This window comes from Scomber japonicus, chromosome 3, assembly GCF_027409825.1.
Source record: "Scomber japonicus isolate fScoJap1 chromosome 3, fScoJap1.pri, whole genome shotgun sequence".
Lineage (NCBI taxonomy): Eukaryota > Metazoa > Chordata > Actinopteri > Scombriformes > Scombridae > Scomber > Scomber japonicus.
The window spans coordinates 4,482,271-4,508,830 of NC_070580.1; the positions used below are offsets into that span (position 1 = coordinate 4,482,271).

General features: G+C 42.6%; 1 protein-coding gene across 1 annotated transcript; it reads left to right on the forward strand.

Moving 5' to 3' along the window:
- The first annotated feature begins 3,174 nt into the window (after window positions 1-3,174).
- Window positions 3,175-21,939, forward strand: LOC128355158 (helicase with zinc finger domain 2-like). Its single transcript, XM_053315394.1, has 19 exons — window positions 3,175-4,622; window positions 4,705-4,888; window positions 6,001-6,108; window positions 6,769-7,283; window positions 7,379-8,011; window positions 8,195-8,990; window positions 9,083-9,158; window positions 9,345-12,738; window positions 12,838-12,924; window positions 13,054-13,169; window positions 13,251-13,406; window positions 13,549-13,693; window positions 13,779-13,886; window positions 14,635-14,827; window positions 20,232-20,378; window positions 20,536-20,745; window positions 20,866-21,022; window positions 21,430-21,597; window positions 21,711-21,939. Exons 1-19 carry the CDS (start codon window positions 3,274-3,276, stop codon window positions 21,809-21,811), a joined length of 8,643 nt encoding a protein of 2,880 aa, XP_053171369.1. The 5' UTR covers window positions 3,175-3,273; the 3' UTR covers window positions 21,812-21,939.
- Window positions 21,940-26,560: the final 4,621 nt, after the last annotated feature.

Sequence of the window (26,560 nt, forward strand, 5' to 3'; positions counted from 1 at the left end):
TAAAGGAAAAGTTGGGAATTTTGCAACAAATGATTATTCAGTTTCTTGCTAGGGGAGAAGAAAATACCACTCATACATCTGTGTGCTAAATATGAAGCTATAGTACTGTCAGCAGCTGACTAACCTAGTTTAACAATAACTAGTGCAGTGCCTGTTCAAAATGTGCCTTTTCAGAATGGGAACATTTCATTATTACTTCTCAAGAACTGCATATGTATGTATATACTGACAAACATATAATTTCATACAATAAAGAATTGATTCAATGGGTTTAATCCAAAAAGAAACTCCACCAGTGAGACTAAACTGAGTTTGAGTAAAGTTACAATTGCCTTAAAATGGTAGCCTACTTAAGTACAGTACTGAAGTAAGAATATTCTACCTCAATCTAGTGATCTAGGCCCATTCACCACAGGTTCACAATCTTTCAGTCTGTCTTAAAACAGGAATTAAGAATCCTACCAAATAAAGCAATCATTTTTTAATGTGCGACTGAACACTGACTTAGACCTCAGCACAGGCACATTAAGAACTATTACTTACTATGCCTGTTTTATGAGTTTACATTATCATGCCTGTGTGTATGAACAGGAGGAATGATAACACGGAAGAAAATCTCTTTTGTGTTTATATTTAGACTACAGGAGCAGGTTTATAATGCAGTAATTGCTTCGACTGTCAGGAATATGCAGTATCACAAGGAAGTTATTTTAAGCTAAGATTTTTCCCATTGCATATACAGTATGTGACACACAGAGGGAGGTTACATAAGGACAGCACATTGCCTATCATTTTAACCTGACGCTGATGCAAAATATGTGAAATGAACTTTGGTTAGACCAGCTCTCCCGGTAATCATCACAGGGCGAGTCTCCATATAAAGGTCGGTGATAGGTGAGAGGTTCCAGCAGTGCCCCGGTGCAGAGAAGGGTTCTGTTTGCCTTCAAGGTGAAACCTCAAAATTGAGAGTCCACCTGATGCTGCACGATGAGCCAAGTCTCACGTTAACTGGACCAGAGTTATCCGCGATATTCCAGCCTCTGTAAACCCCTTCCTGTTTGAATGTCTTGGAACTACTGCTGAGCTGCTCACACACGTCAACGGTAATTATCATTAATATTGTTGATATTATTATTATTATTATTATTATTATTATTATTATCATAATAATATCACATGTATCATTATTAGTAGTAGTTGTTATAGTATTAGTACTTTACTTTTGTTACTTGATGGACAGTTGGGTGTAGTTGTTTTTTTAACTGGGCAACAGTCAGTAGTATTTTTTTTTGTCTTGATTGTTGCTGATTTGTAGGATGTGTATTTTACAATAGTAGAAAACTCTAGTTGAAAACTTTGCTTTAATATCAAACTCTGGTCATTTGAGCTATGTGTTACACTACCAGTATGTTATCATTAGACTGCTTGTCCTAATAGGCCAAAGAAACTTGGATAAACAAGTAAACTCTAATAAATTTGTTTGTTAGTTTGTTAGTTGGTTAGCCGGGCAACAATCATCAGTTTAATTTTTTTTGTTGATTGTTGCTGAAATGGAAGGAGTGTATTTTACAACTGTAGAAAACTCTGATCATTTGAGACATTTGTTCCACTGACTTCATTCTTAGTATTTGAAAATGCACAAGGCTGCCATCTAGTGGACATAAGATATAACCTCCAAGCAGCAGACAGTTCCAGCTTCAAATACATTCTGTAGTCATTTAGGATTACAAGGATGAGTGGAGTTCTTTTAATTTTTAGTTACTAAAACAAAATGCTTCCTCTCTATTTAACTCAATGGACTTGACAAAATTAAAGATGTCAAAATAATTTTGAAAGCAAAAATAGTGTTATTACTGGCTGCCAGGAGATGTCACACTCCTATAAACTAATAGTGGAATTGATTCATCAGTAGATAGTGCTGCAGGAGGCTGTTTTTTGTGATGTTTCAGTCAGCAGACCTGTAGCAAACACTATCACTAAGCTCATCAAGTGTCAGCGAAAACCTACTGAACCTACTGAATAATTTCAAATTGATTATTACATCAAGCAATTTTATGGTGTTCCAGGTCACATTCATTTATCAATCAACCCATTGGTATTTATATAGCATCAAATCACAGCAAAAGTTATCTCAAGGTACTTTTCACATACAGCAGGTCTAGACCATACTCAACATTCCCAATGAGCAAGCACTTGGCGACTGCAAAACTTTCCTTTAATGGAAAGAAACTTCAAGTAGAACCAGACCATCTGTCTTGACTAGAGAGAGAGAGAGTTTGAGGGACAGTGACACACACAGAGGTACAGAAACAACTTTGCTAATAATAACAGAAGTATGACTAATGATAAGAAGAAGACGAGCAGAATGGTCTTCAGAGTCTTCATATGTACAGGACATGTACAGGAAGGAGTTAGGTTAATAAATGCATTAATAGTACATGGATATGAACAGATAGTTTTTGTAGGAAAACATGTAGCTGCACACTGGACCAGCTGGAGAGTCTTAGTGCAGCCTAGAAGTAATGAATGCATGGACTAGTTTTTCTTGAAGTTTTTCTTGTCGTTGAAATGTGTTTTATGTGGGCGTTAAAAGACATATCTTGATCAAATATAACTCCTAGATTATTTACAGTGGTGCTGGAGGCCAGAGTAATTCCAGCTACACCAATTACTGATATCATTAATGATATCATTAGGGATTTTGTTGTATTTTACTAATAAGTAATGAATAATTCTGAACCACACTGTCCCTGTTTTCGATCATTCTTTCATACTTGAAAATTGCATTCTATGTGGTTTTAAATATGTCCTGAAAGTCTGAAATTCAGCTTAGTGAACCCTACAGGTACCCAATGCCAAGGTCACATGTCTGAAGTGCAACATGACCTTAGCAACAAGCAAGGTCACAAGTACTTCCTAGCACTCTAAACCTTTAATGTTGGTGTCATATTCTGCATCTTCAAGCTATGCAGATAAATAAACACAAATATTTGCCTATAAAGGGACTGTGAATGAATTAAACAGCATTCTTAAGCACAATTCTTATTTTACTTTTTTCTTTGTTGTTTCTCTTTCAGACACATTCTGGATGATTTTGGCCATTAGTTTTTTATAGATTCAGAGATTCCTTCATTTATGTCTAATCTGAGTCTATTTTAACTGCAACCAGGAAACATACTACTGAACCTCTGAGTCCACATTCCTACAATCCGCAGGGCCATACTTGAATATCCCGTATTCAAGTGCTGTCTTCAGCATTATGCATGTGTCACAATGTCAGCTGGGGGGTCCAAACTGGCTCTACTTTCATCAACACATGACCTCAAACTTGTATGCACTCAGTGCTCTGTCAAAGAGAAAGAAATTACATATTCCTTAAAATCAGTCCAGCACCAGTGTTCACATGATCTCCTGCTCTGCAGAGCCAAAGGTGGCAGCAAATGGAGGCCAGTTTCTAGACGTCCCACTTTTCCAAAGCCTAGTCAGTATATGAGATGTAAGTTCTTTGTGGAGGGCTCTAGTTGCACAAGGCACCAAAACCGATGCACCTTTGCAAGAAGTGCTGAGGAAGCAGCAGTGTGGAATTTTGAAAAGCGTCAGGGATTAGACCACGACCATCTCTGCTATCTTATATCTCAGTCTGAGAGAGGATCTGATCAGAGTAACACATCTAAACCTCTGGGTGACCTTGTAGATTTAGATTTGAAGACTGTGTGTGATCTGTGCTCTGTTAAGGAGAATGAAATAACATACACTGTTGAGTCAGTAATTCACAAGTGCAGTAGAAATCAGCTTTTAGTCAAAGCCAAAGCCACTTACCAATGGAGACCTGTCTCTGAGCGGCCTAAATGTGGAAACTTTGGTAAAAATGTCTTTTACAAAGCTTGTGACTTCTATGTTGAGGGCTCTGGATGCACACAACATGGAGAGAGCTGCACTTTTGCCAGAAGCTTCGAAGAGGCCACTGTATGGAACTATGTTAGAGGGAAAAAAATAGATAAAGATGAGTTAATCAGACATGTAGCTGAATCTGAGCATATTTCAATAACACCTGAAAGTGCAGCTGAAAGCATACTCCAAAAGTTTTCAGGGGAATTCATTGAGCTCTGTAAAGACTGCTTTCATGATTGTCCACAAAGATTAACAGTCAAAAGGTGGAACGCTACTTGCTCGGCAAATGAAGCACACACCTGGAACCCAATCTTAGTTTATCACTTATCAGAGAATAACAGAAAGCACATCTACAGTCAGGTGCGCTCACTTCCCCAAAACTGTCAGTTTAAGTACTGCAGTCATGTCAAGCAAGGCAAGCCCTGCTGGCATCAGGCCGGCCTCTGTTCGTCTGCCCAGAGTGAGGTGGAGATGGCGGTGTGGAAAGCAGAACAGAGTGGACTCTTAGTCCGGCCTCATCTCCTTCAGTTGAGCCAGCAGGAGCAGAAACAGTCCAGACAGGTCACCATGTACTGCAAAGTCTGCCTCCTGGCCCTTTCCTCCCCAGAGAGCTTCTTCAAGCACTGCTCCTCTTTGGAACATGCCCAGTTATTCTCTGATGACACCACCATCAGGTGGAAAGGTCGGCAGCCTCCACACAATCGCCGAGCTGAGTTTTGGCTGTGTGACAGGTAATCAACACACAAACATTTCTTTCTATTATTTTTATCTGTGCCAATGTCTGTTTGTGCTGAAATTTCCTTTTCATCTTAGACCACAAACATGTGAGTATGGCAACAATTGTCCAAAAGCTCATTCTATGGAAGAACTGAAGGAGTGGGTGATGCGTGCTGAAGAGGAAGAGGAGATCAGACATAACATTGAAGCCCAAGGTTACATGAGCTATAATGACAGGCTTTTGGAAGAATACAAAAACAGCAGCAATGAAGTGTGCATTGTGAGTATGAGGCTCAAATAGTTTTTGTCTGTTTGTCTTTTTCTGTTGAAGATGTTGTTGTGATGATCTTGAAGATGAGAAGATGAGGCAAATCAGGAGTTATTTCTTAATACATGTTTAATATGGGCCAGATCATCATATAGAGCAAACACTGTGATGGTTGACGAGAGCAGGCACTCAAAAGCAGACTCGTCCTCAGAGAAACAGACCATTTAATCAAGCCAAAGTCGGTACACAGGTGATCAGGCAGCAGAGGCAAAGATATAAAGATGACAGGCAAAAAGGCAGGGTCAAAAAGATGGTCAATAACACAAGAGACTCAAGGGAAAATACAAGAAAGGCTGGGCCGCTGTCACAGGGGAACAAGACGAACTGGCTCAGAGGGGAGAAAACAAACAGACTAAATACTCTACAGGGAGGGGAGACATAGGTGCAACACATTAGGGCGGGGCAGGTAATCACACAGGCGGAAAAAACATGAGGGCAGGAAGTGAAGGACCTGAAATGAAAAGAGGTGAGTTTAAAAATAAAACAGGAAACAAAAGACAAGACACTGGGAGAACCAAAAAGTAACTTGATTAACAGAGCAAGGTGTGACAAGCACAACATTCAAGAATACAGTTGATGATGATGATACAAAGCGGCTGAGAGACCAGCCTATATAGTAGTGCATGTGAGGTATTTGACAAGAGGTAACATAAACAGAATATGACATGGCATCTGATGCCCTGCCAAGTATTTTTACCCAATGTGTTGTCAGAACATGATCCATTGACCATACGGGGTATTCAGTATGGACGGTAGATACAAATAAAAATACAAACTAACAAAGATTGTTTATTTGGCAGGATGTCACACCATGTTATCAAAGAATCTTTAATCTGGCCTTCATAGCATACACATTCTCCCAATCTTTCTAAAGGTCCTAGCAAACTTAATCCTCCACTTAAAGAGGTTTTGTCAGTCCTGACATTTATCAGGTAACAAAGGCAGTTACAACTAGTTACTATCACTACTATTACTAATAATATAATTACTGTCAGTTTGATAAACTTACTCTTCAGTTCCTACCAATTCAAAGTATTTAAATTCTCCATTTCATATTTCAACAGATGTCAGAACAAGTTGATGATGTCACCATCTCTTGTGATAAAGATTTAACTTTGGAGTGTGAACACATCAATGAAACACTTCAGTGGATCTTTCAAGTTGAAACAGAGGTAAGGGCCTGGACACACAGGAAGTGTCACCAGTGTGTTGCGGTTGCAGAACTTCTTTTTTATTTTGGTGCTCACGTTAACAGAGCGGCCGAAGTGCATTTCCTCTTTTTCTGTGATTTAGTTTAAACTGGGACTTTGTTGTCGTTTTCCCTCCTGAAAATTAGCTTTGAGGTTTATTGTTTATTTGACTCTTTTGAGGAACTTTGTTTTATCTGGAAGGATTTTCTTCACTTTGAGAGGGTTAAACTGGCAGATAATCAATGTAATGAAAAAAAACCTGCCCTGTGTGAGGACTGTAGTTGGCTGACACATAAATAGCACCAACCAGACACATGTCCGACAGAAAGAAAGCTTTCACCTGGAAACTTATTGACTTTGTGTTCTATGAGAGAAGTTGACACTTCCGGTGACTGTCAGTAGTACTGCACTTTGAGATTTACACTTCAGAATTGCCTTCAATTTCAAGCTGTGCTTATTGCTGGTTGATACCAGCAGCATTACATTGCCAGCAAGAGTTAAATGCCACCTTTTAGTATTAGCCTAGTTACAGTGCCATGTGTCAGTGTAGTATACACACAGTCTTCAAATCAATCTTCAAATAATTTTATCTTTAATGTCCTCATCATAGTATGCTAAATTATTACTTTTGTGGTTGTACAGAGACAGCTTGTGCATGTGGCGCTGCTGAAACAAGAACCAGGAGCATCATTTACACTTGATGCCTTCAGTTTAGCGCCCTGCAGTCACTCCCCAGGTGAACACTTTCTCAGTGATGACATGACCTATGACATCACTGTGTCTTTCACATGCACCAACCCAGGTCTGTATGAACAGTGGTTAGTGCTAGATTTTGACATGAGACCAGTGCTCTTGAAAAAGCTCAGAGTGAGAGTGGGCCAGCCATCATTGGATGACATCGAACAACCAACTATGACCCATGGAGATGCCTTTCAAAGTGTTGAGCGTTGGCATCGAGGGAACAGGGTTATCATCCCATGTTCCACCAGGAAAGAAGAACAGGAGGAGCTGTTAAAGGAGTACAAGCCTCCTCAGATTAACTTTCTATTTGAGTCCACCTATAAGAGCCAAACACCTTTGAATCATGAGAACTACAAAGAAAGCATGCACCACTTTTTGTACAAAGAGGAGCAAGCAGAGGACCAGGTTGTTTCAAGGTAATGATATTCTGTATCTGTGCACTATTCCTTTTATGATGTTTGGAATTAGCACATATTTTCAAAACAATACCTAAGCTTTTTTTCCTATTTAGGCTAAATGTTTGTGGAGAAATTCAAACACTGGATATGTTGAACAGTCCAGAGTTTGGCAAGATATTTGCTCCTTCAGGACAACTGTTCTGTTCTGTCTCAACACCCTGTAATCTCACACTGGACACGCCTGAGGGACAGGTACTGAAACGAAGCATCACATCTGGCTTGATAGCCCCTTTAAATTCAAGTGGTCAAAAACCCAAGGTCTATGAGGCCAACATCCTGCAGTGGAGTGAAAACAAAATGTATTTGCAACTGTCTAAAAGATGTTGCTCAGATCTTATGCTCAAAAGAAATGAATCATATCAAATGGAAGTGCAGTTTCAGCTGGACCGCTACAGCTTCTGCAACATGCACAAGGCTGTAGACCTCTTTCATGATATGAAAAGAGTGCTACCAGATCTTAAAATCTGCAGTGTTCCTGTAAATGACATTCACTATGAGAAGCTGAACATGAAGCAACAGTCAGCAGTTGACTATATTACTGGGAATTCCAGTATCAAAGAAAGCGTGGCACCACTCCTCATTTATGGACCATTTGGAACTGGGAAAACATCTACCCTTGCTACAGCAGCCAGAGAGCTTTGTAAGCATCCTCACAACAAAGTGCTAATTTGCACCCACACCAACAGGTAATACATAATATTGAAAATGTATTGAAATGCTTAGTGATTGCTTTATGTGGACATATAATCCCCAAGTAATTTTTAGAATCTTGCACATGCTCCACTCTCTACTCTAAGCTGTTGTTGCAAATACATTCAATATGATGACACAACTATAATTTTGTCTTTGACATTTTTGTTTCCTTTCAGTTCTGCAGATCTGTATGCCAGAGATCACTTCCATCCATTCATTATCAAGAAAAATGATGGGATTAGGCCAATTCGAATAAAGGCAAACACCAAAAGTGCTTTGTCTGCCACAGATAAGATCACTTTGAAGTACTGCTTTCTTTCGAAAGACAGCATGGATTTTCTACCACCATCAAAAGCTATTCTAGATTGCCACAACATAGTCATAACCACCACAACAATGGCAATGCATTTTCATGACCTAAAGCTCCCAGAGGGATACTTCACCCACATCTTAATTGATGAAGCCTCTCAGATGCTGGAATGTGAAGCCTTGATTCCCCTTGGTTTAGTTGGGCCAAGCACAAGAGTTGTTTTAGCAGGAGATCACATGCAAATGGGGCCAAAACTTTTCTCAGTGGATGATCATCACCGTTCAAATCACACACTCCTTAATCGCTTGTTCCATTACTATCAAGATCAAAAGTGTGATGCAGCCCAAAAATGCAGAATCATTTTCAGTGAAAACTATCGTTCAACCAAGGAAATTGTGGAGTTTGTATCCACTCATTTCTATGTTGGTAAGAATGATATTATCAAAGCTAGTGGAAATGTTCCATCTCCGGCCAATGGCCCTGCTCTAAACTTCTACCATGTTAGGGGAGAGTGTCTCTTGGACCCTGTGTCTATGTCTTGGTATAACAAAGAAGAGGTTTCCACAGTGGTTGAAGCAGTAAACGAAATTCTCAAACACTGGCCATCAACATGGGGACCCAAGGACCAAAGTTCAATCTGTGTTCTATCAGAGGGATGTCAGGTAAATTAAAACAAATTAATTAATTCCATCAATGATAGAGGGTTTGGTCAGAGTTGTAGACTAATATTTTAATTCTCTTAATTGTTCCTTAGGTTCGACTAATTCGGACAGCACTTAAGAGAAAAGGCCTATCAGATATCCCTGTCCAGAATCTTGCAAATGTACAAGGTAATTTTGATTTAGCTTTAAGAAATCCAGTATGTTTATCCCAGTTTGTTAAACATAAAGGATGACTAGACTCAAACTGAACACCTGTCTGCCTATTCAAACATTAAATTACACTAATATCACATTTCATATATGTTATTGTCTTTTTACATGTTCTCATTGTAAGTACTCTTTATGTGTCGACAGGCAAACAGTTCAGGGCTGTCATAATGACAGCTGTGAAAACACGTGATAGCCTAAGAACATCACATCTGCCTGGTCTGGAGCTGTTCAATGATGCTCGTGTGTTAAACACAGCAATGACGAGGGCTCAGTCCCAGGTGGTTGTGATTGGAGATGCTGCTGCCCTCTGTTGCTTTGGGAAATGCTCAGGAATCTTGAAGAGCTACATAGAACACTGCATCAACAACAGTGGTGTTGCACCACATCATTTCACCAGAGATTTTTTTGAAAAAGATGTCATGGAAACTGCAAAGTTTCAGAAGTCTGAACATGTGGATGAGAGCAGCATTCTTACTGATTCAATTCTTCAAGAACTGAAAGATGAATATGAACAACTGAAAACAGAATATAGTTCAGACGAAGACTATTCAGAAGGCTTCAATCACCACAAGTCAAGTTCATCATACAATATCGCTGATGATCATACAGATGCTTTAAAGTTATGTAAAAAACAACCAGAGATGTACAAGAAAGGAACGTTGTTCAGGGAATCACATAACAGAGGTTATGTCATACCATATAATAGCCCCACCAGACATATAAGTATAACGGGATGGGCAAACCTGGGCAAGGCCTTCTCTGGAGATGAAGTGCTTTTACAAGAATCAAGAGTGGTCAGCATCACCAAGAAAGATGAATCAGCCCGCAAACTAGTGTGTGTGCTTGAGGATGAAGATTACAGCCAACAAAGACAGAATTCTGATGACAAATTTGTCAAAAAATTGATCTTACCTATTACAAAAACTGCACCCAAAATACGCATACTGATCAGCAAGAAAAAACGTAACTTACTTCCAATATGGGGGCAAATTAATGGACAGTGGAAAGTTAAAAAATATGAATGTCTTGATGAAAAGCTGAAACAGAACAATGTATTTATGGTGCAAGTGATTTGCTGGAAAGAAGATTGTCCATTTCCATTGGGGAAAGTGATAAATATTCTTCCCACTGGAAGATCTTTGGTTAATGGACTAAGGGTCCTGAATGAAGAATTCAACATTGCACCCACTCCATATTACTCAGATAAGATTGTGACCTTGGTAGATGAAGACAGCAAACACAGACAGGATATACGTGAGATAATCACTTTCACTGTGGATCCAGAAAAAGCAACAGACCTGGATGATGCCATCAGTGTCAAGGATATAGGAGACCAATATGTGCTAGGAATCCATATTGCAGATGTGGCAAGCTTTGTGAGTCGAGGAAGTAAATTAGATGAGGATGCAAAACAACGTGGTGCGACATATTACTGCAGTAGGGAAGAACCCATTCATATGTTCCCCAAAGACTTGAGCACTGAACGCTTTAGTCTTCTGGAAGATCAAGATCGTAGGGTGGTTTCATTGATGTTCAAAGTAAACAAGAAAACACATGAAGTCATTGGAAAGCCTGAATTCCAGCTGTCACTGATCAAGTCCAACAGCAAGTTGTCTTATAAAGCTGCAGAGGCCATGATCTCCAAAAGATATAGAAAGACACCTGAATTTGATTCAGTAGAAAATTGTGTTGCTGTGGCTTATTGTTTCGCAAAAGCACAAAGGAAAAGAAGACTTCAGGACTGGGCTTATGCTCAACCTGATGATGACAGAATGCCCGGGAGGCGCAAGGCCCGTCTGATGATTGAAGAGCTGAGTGTGTTATTCAACAAACATGCATCTGAGACTTTGATTGGTTCAGAAAAAGCAAGGGATTGCACACCCCTTCGCTGTCAGGCAGGACCAGATCCTGAAAAAGTTAAAAATTTCAAGAAGAAATATGGAGAACTCATACCACTGTCTTTACATCTTCATCTTCAGCACAAAGTTACCCATGAAGAACTAGTCCCAAACTGTGGAAACTTCCACATACTCACAGAAGTGTGGGACGATATCCAGTCAGCTGCAAGAACAGATGATATTGACCAAATGGTTGATCTCATCGCAACAGATGACATCCACCCTCTGCTCCAGCCAGTCATTAATCAGTTCAGAGAGTGCTCTAGCAAAGCTTATGTCATCCGTTCCAAATCCTCCCCTGAGGCAGAAGTTGGGCATTATTCTCTGAACGTTAGGTATTACACACATGCATCCTCACCAATACGGCGGTATATGGACATTGTCTTGCAAAGACTTTTGCACTCCATCATATGTGACAGGAATGTCCAGCACACTCGAACAGAGATTACAGTTTTGTGCAATCAATTTGAGCACAACCTCAAGCAAGCCAAGGAGTATGAACAAAAGGCTGAGGAAATCTCCTACGCAGTTAGCATGAAAGAACAAAGTGCTACAAAGCTAGCATTTGTTGTTAGTGCAGATCCTAACACAGAAAGTTTTGCAGTGTCATTTCCTTTTAACACAAACATATTTGCAAGGAGTTTATCAGTTATGTACAAAGATTTACAGCTGAAGGACCAACCATCTTTTGATGAAGAAAATCACTGCATCACTCTTAAGTGGAAAAGGCGGATCTATGCAGCTGACACCATGCAAATCCACCAGGAGATGAAAATGCTTTCAGACTGTGCTCCCTTTGTTGAGCTTTCACTGAAAATATGGAAAGACATTGTTGATGCAATTGTTGAAGAAAATTTGGATCATGCAAAGTCACTCATAATCAACGCTGAAACAAAGCCACCGGAAAATGAAAAGAGTCAGCCAGAATCTTCTCAGGTGCCTCAAGCCAAGACTAGCACACATACCTCTAAGGCAAATCACTATGTTGACTTTGACCTTCAGTTAAAGCCAGGGGACACTCTTAAGATCCAAATGACCTCAGAGTTTATAAGAGGTTATCCCATACCTGCTGTTCAGTTGGTTCACATTCGCCCCAAGTTTGAAGTTTGTGTGGAACATGTACGCAACTCAATCACATGCTTCTCCAGGTGTACAGATAATCCATCAATGATTGATTATAGTGATACCAAGGAGTATGTCCAGATCTGGAAACCATTGTGTGAGATGGAATCTGCTGCCACTGCAGTGAGTGAAAGTGACAGCATTATCATTGAGAACCTGGCAGTAAACTTTAAAAAGGAGCAGGAACATAGACTAACAGGAAGCTTCTTCTTACCTCTCGAATGGATCAATGAATGGGCCATTGAATGCAACCTTTCAAAGTGCTTCCTGTGCATTCGAAAAAGAGGTTTGAAGTTGACTTCAACTCTGGAACATTCTGCACAAGTGGACCCAAAAGAGTTCACATGGGTGGCGCATGCTGTCACAAACCCAGTAGAACAATGTAAAAACTCTTCAAATGATGGAAGTACAGTGAAGTTCTATGTCCATCACCTGCCTATGGAGAACATTCCTGACTGTGTGTTTCAGGAAAACACAGGTTTCACAGTTGAAATAATCCCAAAGCTCCTGCCTGACATGTAAGTTCCAGTGTAGCTCACTTTTACAATGTAACTAATTAATGTAATGCTGTTTATAGCCTAATTTGGTTACATTATTATTTTATGATTTTTTTGCAGACGGAAAGAATATGCTGTGGTCAACATTCGCTCTGCATGTGATCTTGTCAAGAGCATAGCACTTGGGAAACCCATTCCAAAAGGTATGTCCATCAGACAGAAAATAGTTGCCTAGAGTTTAATTATTCATATCCACTTGTCTCACTTTCAAAACGAAACACAGACAACATATTGCACTTTGTCATTTAAAACATCTGTCTTTGCAGTAAAAACAAGGAGGCCCATCATGAGGGAACAGCTTCCTTACGGAATGCCAGAGCTAAACCAAAGTCAGCGTAATGCTGTGGACAAAGCTCTAAATGATACATTTACAGTAATACAGGGACCACCTGGTAAGACCTAGAAATGGTATTCACCTTGATGCTTCATAATTTCTGCTATGGATTAAGACTTTTCCCCCACATGTCTCTTAGGAACTGGGAAGACAGTAGTAGGTGTCTACATAGCGTACTGGTTCATCGAGCTGAACTCTAAGAACCCAAGGAAATGTGTTGACCCAAAAGATGAGAACAAGAAACAAGTCATTCTCTACTGTGGACCATCGGACAAGTCTGTTGATGTTGTTGCAGGCAAGCTACTATATATCTCATGTGTTCTCTGGTGAAGTTTTACTTCCTTTCTGTTACTATAATCCATGGTGTGTGTGTGTGTGTGTGTGTGTGTGTGTGTGTGTGTGTGTGTGTGTGTGTGTCTTATGCTGTTTAAATACAGAGTACCTGTTGAGGTTTGGGGACAGACTGAAACCCCTCAGAGTCTACAGCCAACAAGTGGAGATGCTTGACTACCCTTATCCAGACTGCACCCTTCAGTTGTACTGTAGGACATTCCGCCAAGAACGTACCAAACCAGAACTTCGGTATTGTAATCACACCAGTTAATAAAATTCAGTTTTTAAATGCTTTCTTATTCATTTTCACTGGCATATGTTACATCATTTTTAGGAGTATCACTCTTCACCACCGGATACGGCAAAAAGAAAACCCTTATTCAGATCAAATACAAGATTTTGATGAACGCATTGAACAGCTGACTCCTCAAGAGGTGAAAGAGTAAGTTCAAATGCACACATGTATGGAATTAAGAGTTTTCTGATTAATGTTACTCACCCATTATTCACATGTATGAATGACAATAAACTTAACTGAACTGAGCTGAACTGAACAAAACTCTTTGCAGTTTTAAATATGTTGAATGCATGTTTCCTTCCTTATGGAACATAACCGAGATATTATGTCATTAAAAATAATTCAGTTGTACCTCTCTTATCCCCTTTAAAATACTCTCCTTCAGAAGCAACACGTTTGTTCCATACCTCTCCCATTCCTACCTGCATGTTATTTAGTCATCTTTTGTCACTGTGTCAGGAGCCTCCTTCATCTCTTCTTGGATTTCTTCTACAGTGACAAATCTTCTCTCTTTCAGTCCATATTCATAGGCCTAGGTTACCTTGAGGCAAATCAGAGCAGATCTACTATCAATGCACTTTATCTATGTTATGTTTACAACCTTCTTGACAAAGACTGTGGGAAAATGTGTAAATCGTTTTTTTAAACTAGCTTCACTGCATGATGAGTCAAGCTTTCATTAGTTAACATTTCTGCATTGTCAGCATTTACTCTGGGCTGTCATTGCCTTCACAGTTGAACTAGTCCTTTTTAAAAACCCTGTTCAAGGTGTAAAAGATTTTTTTAAATAGAAAAAAAAGGAGTGAGTAAGAATAGAAAAGGCAAAAAGACCAGGTCAGCTTGATTTTGAAGAATTTTATTTGTAACACTAACTGATTGTTTTTCCTCATAGATACAAAAAGCTTCTCAGAGATGCTCGGACATATGAACTTGAACGGCATGACATCATACTGTGCACATGTACACAGTCTTCCTCACCAAGCCTGACTAAGACAGTCACTGCACGTCAGATCCTCATTGATGAATGTGCAATGGCCACTGAACCCCAGGCCATGATTCCATTAGTCTGCAACAATCCAGAAAAGGTGTGCTTTTTATTTAATGATCAATAATGACCACTTTTGTCAAATTGACCAACCCTTAACAAAAAGAGTAATATGGCACTGACTAACTTGAGCTATGTTTATAGCTATTGTTACACACCGGCTCAGTTCACTACAGAAATGGGAATCACACATGACAACACGTACAGTATGTTATGTTCAAGAAAGTGCGGACGACTTCTCTGTGCTCACTGTAGTTTATTTTACATGTGCGACTACCATGTTACCTGTTGTTACATTGAATACTTTACGGCAGTGACGTCAACCTGCCGTGACTTCAGGTACTGTGGCTTAAAGTCATATGCCACATTCACCCCCCCCCCCCTTTCTAAAGTGCTGAACATACTCAAACAAGTGCGACATAACATCCTTAGGCCTGAACATAGCCAACCTGACTGGATAAACTCAAACAAGTTAGTGCAACATAACTGGGTAAACAGGGTAGACTGCTAGTTTACCCGCATAGCCTTGTGGATTATTCTGCCACGTGACAGGCCATGCACTAATCTAAAACATAGTCTCTGAGGTAAGAGGGCCTCTGGCGAGCCCGGACAGGACGGGGCCCAGGCTCCCGGGCGCCATCCGGTGCGTCAGGTTCTGGTGGGTTTTCGGGCTGCAGAGAAGAAAAGTCCCAGTCCCCGTCAGTGTGACGTGGATCAGCTGCAGCGGCCTGGTCCTGGGCGGATGGTGGCATGACCTGTCTAAGACGGCTAGCATGCCAACGGGAGCCGTCAGCCAGACAGAAAGTAGCCGGGCCCAACTGTGCTGTGATCTGCTGTGGTGAGGACCAGAAGGAAAGCAGCTTATGGGACCGATTGGGCCGGCGGATACGGACCCAGTCGGACACTGTGAGTGTGGGACATCTCACCCGACGCACCCTGTCGTAGCGCTGCTTCATCCGGCGTTGCCTCCCTGCTACAGTGTCGCTGGTAGGGGACTTCACTGGTAGAGTGTCTTCTCTGGGAGGCCGAAGTCGATCTAGGGGAAGCTGGAGTTCACGTCCCAGCATCAGGAGGGCCGGAGAGCTGCCTGTTGTGGCGTGTGGTGTAGCCCTGTAGTGTAGCAAGGTGTTCTGTAGCGCAGCAACAAACGGGAAGCCCTCAGCCAGGTGTGCTCTCAACCCATTCTTGAGGGTCTGGTTAAACCTTTCCACCCCCCCCACCCCCCCCCCCCCGTTGGCCTGCGGGTGGTACAGGGCAGTTCTGATGTGTTTGATTCCTTTCCCCTCCATGAAGGAGGCGAAGTCGCCTGAGATGAACTGGGGGCCGTTATCGGTGGTAATGGCGTCTGGCACACCCCAGCGGGCAAACAGGGAGGAGAGAAAGTCAGTGACTGCCTTGGTGGTTACCGACCCCACCGGGAGGACTTCAGGCCATTTGGAGCGGAGGTCGTAGGCTACCAGGAGGAAGCGTTGGTGATGAGGGGTACCGTGAAGCTCCCCGCAGATGTCCACCTGGATGTGGGTCCATGGTGTCACTGGCCATGGTAGGGGCTGCAAAGGGGGTGTCGGTGGCGGGCCCGTCTTACCACTGGTGAGGCAAGCTGTACAGTCCTTTACCATTGTCTCAATGTCTCTGTCAATGCCTGGCCACCAAACCAGACCCCTGCAGCGTTGTTTAACCCTCACAATGCCTAGGTGACCCTCGTGAACCATGGCCAGGATGCGTGGTCTCAAGGCACTGGGGATCACAGCACACAGCCCTCTTGCGACGCAGTCATCATTCCAGCAAGAGAGGTCGCCTTTGACACGGTGGAAAGGCGCTAGCTCCTCCGGCACCTTGGTGGGCCAACCCTCCTGGATAAAAGTGCGGAGCTGAGTCAACAGGGGGTCCTGTGCGGACGCTGCCTGGAGCTCCTGCAGGGAGACAGCTGTCTGGAGGGGCTCATGCAACATGAGAATTAGCTTCGGCTCAGAGCAATCCTGGGTGGCGTCCGGTGCGGAGGTGAGCGTGGCCCTGGAGAGCAGGTCGGCCACAACATTGTCCCTGCCAGGTGTAAACATTGTGGTGAAGTTATAGGCCTGCAACCTCTCTGACCACCGGTACAGGCGTAGTGGCTTGTGTCCCGATCCAGTCGTGGCCAGGAGGGCTGTGAGTGCCTGGTGGTCGGTCCGGAGTGTGAAGTGCCGCCCGTATAGATACATGTGCCACCGCTCGCATGCCCAGACGCAGGCCAGAGCTTCCCTCTCCCCCACAGAGTACTTCTGTTCAGTAGGGGTAAGAGACCTCGAGGCAAACGCCACAGGACGTTCAGTCTCCCCGTGGAGCTGGGACAGGACAGCACCCACTGCGGTGTTGGACGCATCACAGGTCACTAACGTGGGGCTCTGCAGGTCAAAGTGGGCGAGCACAGGAGGAGAGGTGAGCTGAGCTTTTAGCTGACTGACTGCGGCAGAGCATGCAGGTGTCCAGGACCAGGGCACATCCTGTTTAAGGAGGGCACGTAGCGGTGCGGTGGTCTCCGAGTAGTGGGGAAGGAAACGTAGGTAAAACGCAGTCATACCCAGGAATGAGGACAGCTGCGCCGGGCAGGAGGGCTCGGGCAGCCGCAGGATAGCTTCAACGTTTGAGTGGAGTGGGCTGAGGCCGTCAGCAGTCAGACGGAACCCCACAAACTCAACGACTGGCACAGAAAAGATGCATTTCTCCCCGTTCAGCGTGAGGTTGTGGTGGGCGAGCACATCAAGCACCTTGGAGAGGCGGTCGTCGTGCAAGGCTGATGTCGCTCCATGCACCACTATGTCATCCAGGTACACGACCACACCTGGGATACCAGCGAAGATAGTGGACATGATCTTCTGGAAGTAGCTGGGGGCGGAGCTAAGTCCAAAAGGCATGCGGGTGTACCTGAAGACCCCCATGTGTGTCACAAAGGCAGTGAGGTTGCGGCTCTCTGGGTGCAGGGGAACCTGCAGGTAGCCCTGGCGGAGGTCGAGCTTGGAGAAGACCGTCGAGCCGTGAAATTTGGCCGAGAGCTCCTCTGTTGTGGGCAATGGGTACTTATCAGGAATCACCGCCTTGTTCACCTGCCTGAGGTCGATGCAGGGTCGCAGGCCGCCTGTCTTTTTCCGTGCCACCACCAGGTTGGAGATCCACGGTGATGCGTCCACCCGCTCAATGATGCCAGCGTCCAAGAGTTTCTGTAGCTCAGCTGTGACATCGTCACGTAGAGCAAGGGGCAGGCGGCGGAGGGGTTGGATGACCGGGGCCACAGCTGGGTTTAGGAGCGGTTGGTGGTTAAAGGAAGTGAGGCAGCCCAGCCCAGCGAACAGCGAAGGCCAGCGGTGCAGCCAGGGTGTGGCCACCGTGAGTATGGTGGCACCCACGTTGTCTGTGATGGAGAAGCCCAGGGCACAGAACAGGTCAAACCGAGGAGGTTGGCGCCATGAGTCCTTGAGCCATAGCGTACGGCAAAGGTCGCAGTACCAACCATGCCAATTCTAACGTGTCCATAGCCGTACAGATCATCCGCACCAGGCTTAATCATCAGCCGGGGAAAGAGCCGACAGACCGTTGCTTCGTTTAGCAGGGATCTGGAGGCTGCAGTGTCCAGCAGCAGCGACAGGGACACGCCATCCAGCTCCACAGTGCACCACTTAAATGGTTTAGTGCTGGAGTCCACAGAGTGGATGGTGGTCGGGTTTGAAGCAATGGATGAGTGAGACCTGGGGTTCGCAGGTGCGGGCGCAGAGCGGCACACTTTGGAGAAGTGGTTCAGCTTACCGCAGCGTTGGCACCTCTGTCCCATGGCTGGACAGGCGGGCGCGCGTGTGGAGTGTGATGAAGAGCCGCAATTCCCACAGCTTTGACGTGCCGTGGCGCCCCGGCGTCCCGCGACGTTAACCTCGAGCTCGTCGGGGAGAGAGGTGTGCTCGGAGAGCGGGGCAGTGAGAGCTACCGTCTGAGCCAGTGGAGCGAGGCGAGAGGGGGCAGGGTCCGAAGCAGCTAGCCGGGATGCTAACAGAGCAGCCGACTCGAGTTGGAAGGCTATCTCCACTGCTTTTGATAGCGTCATGTCGTCCGGTGCCATAAACAATTTCTCTCGCAGCTTAGGGTCCGTTGTGTGTTCCGCTAGCTGGTCCCTGATCATCTCCTCCTCCAAAGCGCCAAATTTGCAGAGGCTGGCCAAACACCGGAGGTCGGCGGTATAATGGTGGACCGACTCACCGGGTCGCTGTCGGCGCTGCCTGAAGACGATACGCCGTACCATGACGCTCTGTGGGGCAGCGAAATGTCCGGAGAGCAGGGCGACACAGTCGTCGTACGTCGTGGCTGGTCCAAGAGTCCAGAAGATCCGTTGTCCCTCGCTGCCCAGGCTGTGGATTAGCATCGCCCTTAGCCGCGCGTCGCTAGCATCGGCTAACCCGATGGCCTCAATAAATGTCCGAAAAGACTCGTACCAGCGGGGCCACGGGACTGGCGGCTACCCGGGTAGAGCGAGGAATGGAGGAAGAGGTGAGAATGGAAGCTCCATCTTCGTCGCCAATGTTATGTTCAAGAAAGTGCGGACGACTTCTCTGTGCTCACTGTAGTTTATTTTACATGTGCGACTACCATGTTACCTGTTGTTACATTGAATACTTTACGGCAGTGACGTCAACCTGCCGTGACTTCAGGTACTGTGGCTTAAAGTCATATGCCACACAGTATCTATCTAAAATAATAATTATTACAAACTTAAGTTAAAATAACAATGATAATCGGTTATATCAGTCGTGACTGTAGTGTGTGGATGAGTGAAATGTGTAGTCTGATATGTGCCAACAAAACCGAAACCAAAAGTCTCACCCATCTGGTTGGTGGAGGCCTGGACAGAAGAGAAGAGATGCAAGTAACTACAAAGCAGCTAGCTAAATAGGCTGAGGCCTAAACTACACAGGTGTAGGTAGGTTCCCTGACGTCCTCTCTAGTCCCACCCACTGGCTCCTGAGCCAAGAAGCCCGAGGAAAAGGGGACGAGAGGGACGTCACATTATGTGTATATACTGTATATATATATATATATGTATGTATACAGTATATATATATATATATATATAATTGCCAGAAGTGTGGTGTAGTATAATTTGTTTACTGGATTAGGAAATGTGACAACCATGGTTATTAAAAATTAAATAAATGGCACATTCTTTTAGAAAATAGGCCTACATTTGGTGAAATGTTCACCAGAGCTGAATTACATTTATTGCTAGGATGAAGAAGATGCCATTTTTGTCATGATAATTACATGCACATTGTTAGCCTTCTTTGTTGTGTTGTCTATATATCCCCCACAAGTCTTTGGTCATGTGTTCATGGGAAGGCACTGAAAACAGGATTCCTGATGAATAATGACTAATTACATTTAGAGAACTATTTCACTCAGTTGTCTTACAATTTGACTTTCAGATTGTTTTGATTGGTGACCACAAACAGTTACGACCTGTTGTGAGGAATGAGCGTGTGAGGAAGCTGGGGATGGCTAAGTCTCTGTTTGAACGCTACTTTACAATCCATGATGACAGGGCAGTGATGCTAGACACACAGTACAGAATGGTGAGAACATGAAATATACACTATGTATACACATATTGTGTATAGTGTGTAACTCATACAGCTTGTTGTATATTATTAATGTTTATATGAACTGGTTGCAATATTGTATTACTTTTATTAATTATAATCAACAATTATAAACCATGTGCCTTCATAGCATGAGGACATATGCAAGTTCCCATCAAATGCATATTATTATGGAAAGCTGAAAACTGGTGTGGAGCAGCCAAGCAGTGTCCTACGTGTTGGTGACAAAACGATGCCAATCGTGTTTGGGCACATCATAGGAAAGACCAACAGTCTGGTTGTGAACACAGTCAAGGGCAACCAGAACTCTAAAGCAAACTCGGAAGAGAGAGACAAAGTGGTACAGTATAAATCACCCTTGTTTTTCCTTGTGTTTAAACATTAATAATAAAACACAAGGGGGAAAGTTATCATAGTGTCATTGACCTACAGTAATTGTAATGTTTTGGTTCTTTTGCAGATTGAGATAGCTGAAAAGCTGGTGAAGCAAGCCAAAGTTGAACAGCAGAGTATTGTGATCCTGTCGCCCTATAATGCCCAAGTGTCAGAAATCAGAGAAAAGCTGAAGAAGAAGAAAATGGATCAAATCACTGTTACCACAATCACGAAAAGTCAAGGTAACAGTGTAGCTCTCTGCTTCCTCTGAATGACAAATCCTTTACTGAAAGTAAAGTAGCAACACCACATTGGCAAAGTATCCAGAGTAAAACTACTCATTGTGATGAATTCCTTGCAAATAAATAAAATGTATAACATGTAACCAGTATTTTCATGTTTGTCCTACTGGTGCTGTGTCTAACTGCTCCCTACACTGCTGTGTAGCTGAAAATAGCAGTGTGTCATATTTTATGACCAGATCTTACATTTAGTATATAAAATACTAATATGTGAAGTAGTTGACACTGATAGATGTCATAAAATAAAAAGTACAGTAAACCAGTGCAACACAGAAGAAGACAGAGAACATCCTTGTATAATGAAAGTTCATCATCTAACATGAAGCATTTTGCATTTTGTCTTCTAGGAAGTGAATGGCGTTATGTCATCTTATCGACTGTGTGCTCTTTGGCAAGTGAAGACATTCAGAGTGAACCAAACAGACCCTGGCTGTCCAAACACATTGGCTTTGTAGGTGATCCAAACCAGATCAATGTGGGCATCACCAGGGCCAAGGAAGGACTGTGCATCATTGGTGAGATCTCTTTTTTTCTACCTATTCTCCAGTCTGAAGGCTGAGTGATCAAATGACCTGAAGAGCATCAACATATCTGACCTCTGCTGTCACTTATGTCTGTGTTCTCAAAGGGAACCAAGAGTTGCTCAACTGCAGTGGAGCTTGGAGAAAGCTCCTGGAACACTACAGGCTTCACAACGCAGTGACAGATGCAGACAAGATTTCAGTGTGAGGTGCCACATAGCTGATCTCCTTTATCCATGTGAAGAGACTTGATTTCTACAAGCCATAGATCAGAACTCTTACACTGACTCAACAGCATGATTTCATAAAATATGTATATTTCATGTTTTTCTATGATACTGCAATAATTTATGCTGTTTGTTTGTTTTTACAGTTTTGTAGCAGTTTTGGGTTTTTTTATATTGTATTTGATCATAAACTACTGAAGCGTATTGCATTCACTTGAATTGAAAAAAAAAAATTCTGAGTAATTTAATTTTGGTCTGTTTTTCGAGGTAATTATTTCTGTTTTTCTGAGTATTTTTGTTTCTGTTTTCCAGAGTAATTTATTTTTATACTTGGTTTTTCGGGGGAATTTCTTTCTGATTTTCTGAGTAATTTCTTTCTTTTCTGTTTTTCGGGCTAAGTTTAGAGGGCATTCAAAACATTGGACACATCCACTCTTTATTGAGAGCTCGATGTAATGGAAGCAAACATGACCTGCTTGTTTAGTTTAATGAAGTTTTACTTTGATCTGGGTTTAAGACATTGGGAGATTGTCCTGTCTTTAAGTCATATAGATGGTATTACTATTATTATATATCTTTCTTCCTCTTTGCCTGTTCTCTCTCTAATTGCATATATTGGTCAAAAGACAAAGTCCCACCAAAAAGCTCAGAAACTGGGCATATGTGCAGAGCAGGAGTCACCATAGATGGGAGTCACTTGCAGGTTGGCTGTTCTCGCGAAGTATCTCAATAATTTTAGAGAAAAAAATTACCACGAAAAACAGAAAAATAATTACCCCGAAAAACAGGAAAAATTACTCCAAAAAACAGGGAAAAAAATAGCCACAGAAACAGGAAAAAAGATTAGTCAGAAGAACAGGAGAGAAAACATTATTCAGAAAAACAGAAATAATTACCTCAAAAAACAGACCAAAAAATAAATAACTCAGAAAAACTCAGATTTTTTAAATTTATTCAAGTGAATGCAATATGCTTCTGTAATAAACTGTATGTATTTGACACAGTTCTTTTTGTTTTCTGATTTACACACCCCTTTCTTTTTTTAAAAATAAAAAAATATGTAGAAATCTGTAAATATTTAATCTTACAACAATCACACAGTGCTGATATTAACTGTGGACAGTTTATGAAAGATAGGAGTTTAGTTTATATTGTTTAGATTTGTTTTAATTCATATTCGTTTTAGTTGAAATGTAGAGAATTACCAGTGTATGGCATCACCTTCAAGTGAGTCATTGTTTCTGTATACTGATGAGTGAGTTAGTGTTATATTCAGGGAGTAGCTTTGACTACAGAATTGCTTTTCTATAATCTATAATCCTATAATATTGTTATTGATATATTTTAATGTTGTATTTTCAGGGATTCGTTTGGCTACAGAAATGTTTATAAAAACATTTTGTATTGTGTTACATTTTTATTGTTTTATTGATTTATGCATCTAATGATTTGAATAAATGTGTGTATAATCATACAAAAATATTCAATCATTTTGTGTTGGCCCTGTGTGAATGGAATTCATGAGATTTTCACAGTATTCATTTCAGTAATTTAGTGTAGGTGTAAAAGAGGTGATGGTTTACTGAGTCCCAAACGTGTGACACCAGGAAGGATAGATGAATGAATTCTTAACTGCTAATTCTGTATATTACTGCACTCTCCATAGGTTGTCCGGTAAGAACAGTAATGGCATGAATATGTCAATTACTCCAGTTATGACACACACACACACACAGACACACACACACACACATACTGACATGCCACTCATTTATTGCTGGTCTTTGATGCTCCTTTGCAGATGTATGTGTGTGGTTAATTCTGATGTATGCACAGAACAAAATAAACCAGCAAAGGTGAGGAATGAGTCCAAAAACTGTGGCATTAAGTTAACGTCCAGAACTCGGGACATTGTGGATTGGTGGAAGAAATACTTCGAAGACCTCCTCAATCCCACCGACATGCCTTCCGGTAAGGAAGCAGGGCCTGGGGACCCGGGTGTGAGCTCTCTTATCTCTGGGGTTGAGGTCACCATGGTGGTCAAAAAGTTCCTTGATGGCAGGGCCCCTGGGATGGATGAGATCTGCCCGGAGTTCCTCAAGGCCCTGGATGTTGTGGGGCTGTCATGGTTGACACGACTCTGCAACATCGCATGGACTTCGGGGGCAGTGCCTCTGGATTGGCAGACTGGGGTGGTGGTCCCTCATTTTAAGAAGGGGGACCAGAGGTTGTGTTCCAACTATAGGGGGATCACACTCCTCAGACTCCCTGGTAAGGTCTATTCGGGGGTACTTGAGAGGAAGGTCCGTCTGATAGTCGAACCTCGGATTCAGGATGAGCAATGGGGTTTTCGTCTGGGTCGTGGAACAGTGGACCAGCTCTGCACCCTCTGCAGGATCCTTGAGGGTGCATGGAAGTTTGCCCAACCAGTCCACATGTGTTTTGTGGACTTGGAGAAGGCATTCTACCGTGTCCCTCAGGGAGTCCTGTGGGGGGTTCTCCGGGAGTACGGGGTATCGGACCCCCTGATACGGGCCGTCCGTTCCCAGTACGACCGGTGTCAGAGCTTGGTCCGCATTACTGATAATAAGTTGGACTCGTTTCCAGTGAGGGTTGGACTCCGCCAGGGCTGCCCTTTGTCACCGCCGGAAAAGGGTTAAGTGCACTCTGCACTGGACGAAGTGGGTGAGAACAGGGAAGTCTGCGCTTCCCTGCTTAGGTTGCTGCCCCCGCGACCCGACCCCGGATAAGTGGCAGAGGATGGATGGATGGATATTTTGTTAACTGATCATCATGGTGTGTCTCCCTTTTGTTGAGGCAGCTTGAGACAGGTCATGACTTTATACAACACTCAACATAGTGTGTGCAGAAACATCCACTGTCCGCCATTCTCTCCACATAATTATTAGTTTTGTGCTCTAAGAGGGACGCTATCAATTTCCATCATGGGAACTGTAGTGTTTCAGAGTTTGACTTATAATAGTCATTATAAATCAGGATACCTCAGCCTATAGTGTACCAATATAATTATTTTTTCAGATATTTCTGAAGTGCAATACTAAATCACTGGAGTATCCCTAATATGCATTTGAGGATGGAGTACTTGTACAGTGTATAGAATTCTCAGATAGCCCTATAAAATATTTCAAATGACAAATTTTTAAGGAAATTATTTTTACTTTTTTGTCTTTTAAACCATGGGGTCCCAAACATCAACTTTAAGAACCTTCTTCCTTGTACAATAAATAGAATTCAGTGTAATCTCACTAAAATGAATGAAGTTCCATTGAGGAACACAAGGGTGCATGTGGCTCCTGTGAAAGAATGAGCAGCATGTTTTTATGTGTTAGACAGAAATTATTATTGCAGTTTTGATGTTTAACTACACCAACTACCTTCTGGATCCTCATGGAATTTAATAAATAGCCCTAGGAAACATAAGGATAAAGAAGGGGGAATTCTAAATAAGTAATCAAAGGCTTTTAGAGTTTCTGAGGTGATAGATTAATCTGGAAATGAAGTCATTAACATTACATCCCAGACATTCCGTCACCAGTGACACAACAGACAGATGAAGTCATTGAAGTCATTGATGTGGCCATCAAATATTTTGTTTTATAAGGGGCTGATGTAAGCAGAGGAAAAACAAAAGACTGTTGTGTCACTACATGAGGCCCAAACAAATATTGCCCACAGCACCTCCAACTGACGTCAGTCAGACTCCCTGAGGTTGCTACTACTCAGGAAGAGGAAAGTGACTTGACTTAGCGTGATATAACTGACTGACAAAACGCAAGATTTTTCTGCTCTGACAGCACAAAACAAGTCTGCAGTGACTTCCCCTGGGCTGGGACTTATGGTTTCCTGTCATTAGGCTGTGCAGCTGTGACAAAGAGTAACTAAGTACATTTATTCAAGTACTGTGATGTGTAGTGCAGTTTTGTGGTAGACTACTTGTAGTTTACTTACAGCTGTTAAACCCCTGAATTATTATTATTATTATTATTGTTAAGTCGAATTTATGTGCACTTTGATTTTCTTTTTAAATGATGTTGATTAATGAAGCCATATAATATATTTCAGAATAAATCTCCATGGTAACTTATTCTTCTCTGCTTTCATGCAACCAAGTCATGGCTAAATACAGCCAGGATAACCGGAAAATCCTGGTTTAACCGCTATCTAGCTTTTGTGAAACAGCCCTCTAGTGTAACGTTTTCAGTTTATCAACAAACATAAAATAATCATGTTTGAACCCCCCTAAAGAAAACATGTTTCTGTGAAAGAGCAGCAACACCTGGAACCATATAGCTATGTCTGTGCCTGTAGCCTAACATTCACAGCTGCGCGACACACAGGGCCTGTTTCAGAAAGCAGGTTTAGTGAAAACTCTGAGTTAGTTAACCCTAAGATGATGGAAACTCTGGTTTTTCGGTTTCACAAAGCCATTTCAGCTGAACTCTGAGTCAGTTACCCTGGCAACATACTCCGTGAACCTAACCTGCTCGCTGGTAGGTTTTCTTCAACTAACCCTGAGTTTCTCCTCCTTTTTAGTTGAAGCCCGCAGACTCACTGAAGGAGCTGTCAGACATGGTGTGTCCTTTTCTTAAAGAGTCAGTTAATATTGAAGCACAAATACGAAGCCCAAATCTCCGTCGGGATGATCAGACCCCGCTGGGATGTTTTATCATTCTCTGGTGATGTTCTGTTTGAGTGTTTCCATTTTTCTG

Coding starts and splice junctions, on each gene's coding strand:
- LOC128355158 (XM_053315394.1), top strand. CDS start 3,274: ATGTCAGCTGGGGGGTCCAAACTGGCTCTACTTTCATCAACACATGAC. Junction 12,925..13,053: donor AAACCCATTCCAAAAGGTAT/GTCCATCAGACA, acceptor AGTAAAAACAAG/GAGGCCCATCATGAGGGAAC. Junction 14,828..20,231: donor TCTGCAACAATCCAGAAAAG/GTGTGCTTTTTA, acceptor TTTGACTTTCAG/ATTGTTTTGATTGGTGACCA.